Below are 5,577 nucleotides of genomic sequence, written 5' to 3'. Positions count from 1 at the left end.
AGAGTGGGGTAAGATTGTTTGGTAAGATACTTGGGGCAAGTTGAGACACATGACCACTTATGTTTGAGAGCCCCTATTTTTCAAAATCTATGTCAAAGATAAATTCTAATAGTTTCATCTGATAGGAAACATTCTTAAATACATAAAGATATTGCCATTGTACATCTGCCTTCTATTGGCTTGGCACAAAGACCACTTGAGAAAAAAATGGCTCAATTTACCCCACTCTTCCCTATATAACGGTAATAGGTAAAGGTAACGGTAATACGTTATGCTTAAAATAGTCTCGGATCACCTCATGTTGTAGACAAATGTTAATTAATCCAACCAGAACAGAATATATTAGTATTTACTGACCGAAGACAGATGGACAGGCGCTCTGCAGCTGGAATTGAGCACCTGTAGTTGGAGTCCTGGTACGAAATCCGCGCACCAATGCAGGCCAATAGGTCGTCAACCTGGGACTGAGACAGAACGTTGAAAGTAGCCGCCATCCAGACGCAGCTACTGGAGTAAATGGTGAAACTCACCAAACTGGGAGCGTCTCTGGATAATCTTGTGAACCCAGACACAGCGAGCCCGCCGACACCGCTGATGGGCTTTCCGGAGTAAATAAAGCCAACCCACTCTCTCAGCAACATCCATATCCGCCATTATCAAGCAAGGAGGCCGGCAAATACTCTGGGTAGCACAGGTAGCACGCCAGGCAGAAGACCCTCCCATGACGCGAATTTGTGTCTGAACACACTTTGTTTAGACGCACGAATAGAGCAAATTTGAGGCTTGTCTGACTTCAAAATGTTCAGGCGTCCAACTAGACGCGTCTGACGCGATTCGCGTTCGGTGTGAACGCAGCATTAAACTGAAGTGACTGACGTCCAATAATATTTTAAAACAATTTTGAATTTAAACAAGAAAAAATGAAAAATTACTTTAATATCTATATCAAATGTGATTATATATATATATATATATATATATATATATATATATATAAAAACAAAAAACAAAAAAAAAAACAGAGATCACTGGGAAACCCAAGAAACAAGGTAGCAGAGACAGCAGAACCAAAGTCCCTTTCAAGGAAAGTCTGTTCACTCAGTGGCCATATTTGCAACACCTCCAGGCAGCTATTTCAGGCATCCAAGACCAAGTCCTATCTTTTTGAACGGGGGAATCCTGAAATCTCAAAAACTGCTTGGCAAACTCACAATTAAATAACATATTTCAAATAAGCAACAAAATCTGACACAAACTGTCCCATAAATGTTGTTTCTTATGCTCAAATAGCAATAACAATTTATTATTCAGAATAGATGAGCCAATGCACGTGCACACCTAAGCGCAAGTCTCAGGTTTCTATGGGAACCGGAAACTTCTATGGCAAGACACCAGACAATGATCACAAGAAAACTAGTAAGCTACATTTGACACCGAAGCTCAAAGTTTGTGTCAAAAAACAACACATTTCACTTTAAAGCACTGTATCAGAGCTTGATCTGTTTTGCCAAAAGCATGTGTTCTTTGTCTTAAGCTTTGTTAACCTGAAAACCTCTGCACTGATTCAGTACCTGGTTCACAAAAAGTGAATCCCAGTGAAGTTTTCCTTAAAGCTGCAGTCCGCCACTTTTCCTCTTTGTCACCTTCTCAGTTTGAAACCTGCAATTGCAGTCATATGCGGAATAGTTTAATGATGCAAAGACGAACTTCTGCATGCTCGAATTTCCTGCAGAAATCCACCTGGTCGCTCTTATTATAAAACATTATTACAAGCTTACTGTTGTAAATCGAGCTAAGATAATAAGATAGTTTTGAACACTGGCTGGTTATTCACTTGCTTAAAAATTGATTTTGATCATTTTTAACCAAAAAAAGTTACGGACTGCAGCTTTAATATAGTATTATGTTTTTTCCCCCAAATATCAATTTTTATATGAAGCCCAAATGAAATTGAATGAAAGTAAACCTCACTCCTCTGATCTCAAGAGATGCTCTAGCGACTGACATTAGAGGTTGCAGCTTTTAGCCTCCTTGAGCATCCAGCTCCCACACCAGAGACCCAGGTTCGAGGCCCGCACAGTGTGGGGCGAATAGGACCTGGGTAGAGGAGGTTACACCTACAAGCTGCAGGAGAGCAGTGATCACCCTTTAAAGGTGCCCTCGAATGAAAAATTGAATTTATCTTGGCATTGTTAAATAACAAGAGTTCAGTACATGGAAATGACATACAGTGAGTCTCAAACTCCATTGTTTCCTCCTTTCTTATATAAATCTCATTTGTTTAAAAGACCTCCGAAGAACAGGCGAATCTCAACATAACACCGACTGTTACGTAACAGACGGGGTGTACGCCCCCAATATTTGCATATGCCAGCCCACGTTTCCAACATTATAAAAGGCATTAGACAAGGGCAGCCAGTATTAACGTCTGGATGTGCACAACCAAATCATCAGACTAGGTAAGCAAGCAAGAACAATAGCGAAAAATGGCAGATGGAGCAATAATAACTGACATGATCCATGATAACATGATATTTTTAGTGATATTTGTAAACTGTTTTTCTAAATGTTTCGTTAGCATGTTGCTAATGTACTGTTAAATGTGGTTAAAGTTACCATTCGTTTCTTACTGTATTCACGGAGACAAGAGAGCCGTCGCTATTTTCATTTTTAAACACTTGCAGTCTGTATAATTCATAAACACAACTTCATTCTTTATAAATCTCTCCAACAGAGTAGCATTAGCCGTTAGCCACGGAGCACTATCAAACTCATTCAAAATCAGAAGTAAACAACATAACAGTATACAATACTCACATAATCCGACGCATGCATGACGAACATACATGAACACGAAGATCCATTTTGAGGGTTATATTAGCTGTGTAAACTTTGTTAAGGCACTGTTCAAGGCAAGCGCAAGCTCTGTGGGCGTGGACCACGGGATTTATAGGGGCCGCAGCATAAAATCGGTGCGTTCATAATGATGCCCCAAATAGGCAGTTAAAAAAATTAATTTAAAAAAATCTATGGGGTATTTTGATCTGAAACTTCACAGACACATTCAGGGGATACCTTAGACTTATATTACATCTTTTAAAAACATAATCTAGGGCACCTTTAAATGAAGAAAGATGACCTCAGAAACATAAAAAACTGATGACCTGTCACTCCTATGCTCTGATTTAAAAATTCTATCCAAAGCCTTAAAGAAAACTATTCATTTGTGTTTATCCAGGTCCATATCTCATGTTCTCACTGTGAGAATACATACCTTTTTGTTTGATTCATATATTTAATTTTGATTTGTTAATTTCTATATATCAACAAGATTTTCCCTTTCATCAGTTTGGGGTTGTGTTGAAGTCTTTTCACAGATGGAAGTGTTTGTGTGGTATTGATGTAATGTGGACCGAGAGTGAAAGTGAACTTAACAGAGTCAAATTTATACTGCTGGCTGTGCCTGAGGTCTCGCTCTGGTCACTCTATTGCAGAAACCATAAACTAGAACAATAAAAGGACAGTTTCCAGGAAAACTATTGGCGGCTCTTTGCAGTATTTTGTATTAAAATATTAGTTCACTTTAGGCTCCGGTGGGTTAATTAAGGTCTTCTGAAGCAAAGCAATACGTTTGTGTAAGAAAAATATCTATATTTAACAAGTAAAATATCTAGCTTCCGCCAGACTGCCTTTTCTGTCTTTTTTTCTGTCTGTAAGATTATGGGAAGGATCATTTAGTTAACGTGACAATAATTACAGGTAAAATATCATTTATTTCCAGTTTCTGTGGTTTCCAATTGGAATAAATCTTTGTGTGATATGAATCAGTGTGTGTTCAGGGTTTGATCTGAAGCTTTTACTGCAGGTCTGTTTAACAGCCTGAATGTCATTTTTGCAGTAACACTTTATTTTTATGGTCCCTTTTATACATTCTGTTGGTTGACTGTAAGTAACTATGCAACTACATGTCAACTAACTCTCATTAGAGTATTAGTAGACTGTCTGCTTAATACCTGCTGTTTATTTTAGATGGTCCCCCAACAGACTATAAGTAACTTTGCAAGAACATGTCAACTTATTCTAACCCTGCCAGTTTACGAAATTCTCTACTAACCCTCTAATGAGAGTTAGTAGACTAATAGGTACAATATAGGTACAATATTACTTAATATTAAAGGGACCATCAAAAAAAGTGAACTCATTTTTGCTTCTGCATGTGTCAAAAATATACTTTCATTATTGATTTACCACTATATACTTTATGGGGGTTTATGATTTACCACTATAACCACTATATGGTGGTTTACACACCCTGGCAGCACCTATGATGAAGCAAAACAAATAAAAAAAGTCAACAAGATCTAGGCTATATCCAGATCAGATGAAGGACCTGCGCCTAGACAGGACCACAGTGCAGCCCTGAAGTGTAAACCGAGATTGTGTCAACTAGACTCTTTCCAGTGGAGGCATGATTGACATGACAGCCAGTGGCACAGATCCTCAACAAACCTGTCTCCATACCGGCATGATGAATCTTCAACCAGATGGAACTGAAATAAATATTTTGAATATTCTGATCCCAATCTGATTTGCAACGGAAATGAATCAACACTGAACTGACTCAAGCTAAACAATGACACTATTTTTTTTTTTTATAATGAAAGTTACAATCACTTTAACTTTCAACATTATCAGTGGTAAAAGTAAAGATTCTCAAAGCTTTTAAAGTAGGCAAAGTTATTTATTAAGTTACATGTTTAAAAATACAGACAGTAGAATGGAACAACAGAAAAACTTAGCTGTAACAAATAATGCACTGCTGTGAAGGAGAGGCTGTAAAAGCCTTTCTTGTAATATGAGGTTATGCACTAGTGTGCAAGATCAGTCTGGTCTCATTGTTAATACGCAGGTATTAATATGTAACTTTCAAAGACACAAAATGTACATTTTTGTACGTTCAGAAAGGTGCTAAATTGACGTATTTATCATTAAAACAATATTAAGACGTATTTATAGCATTAAAACGTAAAAATAAACTAGTTGCTTTTTAACATCATTAGGATATTGACTGTTTATTAGCAAACATAATAAGCAGTAATTATGAGTTTATTGAGGCAAAAGTCATAGTTAATAGTTAGTTAATAGTGAAAATTGGACTCTAAAGTGTGACTGAAAAACCTAGCTGTAACAAATTGTGTATATATATATATATATATATATATATATATATATATATATATATATATATGTGTGTGTGTGTGTGTGTGTGTGTGTGTGTGTGTGTGTGTGTGGCAACCCCAAGTATAGTTTTACACATCAGCCCAGTCTATTCTGTAACGTGAGTGATACAAGTCTGGGTTTTTTGCACATTAATCTGAAAATAAATGTGGCACACCCATTTTTTTTTATGAACACCCAGAGTCCTTTTTACACAATAAAACTGGCACCCAGTGTCTGACTGGCACATATGTAAAGATGTGGGCAAGTATGCATGAAGAGAAAAAAGGACACATAAGGAGGAGTGATACACTCTTGTACCTAATATGGGCCAATCAAAGGCGTCTGCTGTCAGAAAGA

At 37.2% G+C, this 5,577-nt stretch overlaps 1 protein-coding gene across 1 annotated transcript in view; it reads right to left on the bottom strand.

Moving 5' to 3' along the window:
- Window positions 1-699, bottom strand: part of LOC125252300 — a 19,069-nt gene extending 18,370 nt beyond the window's left edge. Inside the window, exon 1 of the mRNA XM_048165486.1 lies at window positions 358-699. Coding sequence (XP_048021443.1) covers window positions 358-641 — 284 coding nt within the window. The 5' untranslated portion in view covers window positions 642-699. The remainder of the gene's footprint in view (window positions 1-357) is intronic.
- Between the last annotated feature and the right edge of the window lie 4,878 nt (window positions 700-5,577).

The sequence above is a fragment of the Megalobrama amblycephala genome, linkage group LG18 (genome assembly GCF_018812025.1).
Source record: "Megalobrama amblycephala isolate DHTTF-2021 linkage group LG18, ASM1881202v1, whole genome shotgun sequence".
Lineage (NCBI taxonomy): Eukaryota > Metazoa > Chordata > Actinopteri > Cypriniformes > Xenocyprididae > Megalobrama > Megalobrama amblycephala.
The sequence above is the reverse complement of the archived record's forward strand: the minus strand, read 5'-3'. Positions and strand labels throughout refer to the sequence as shown.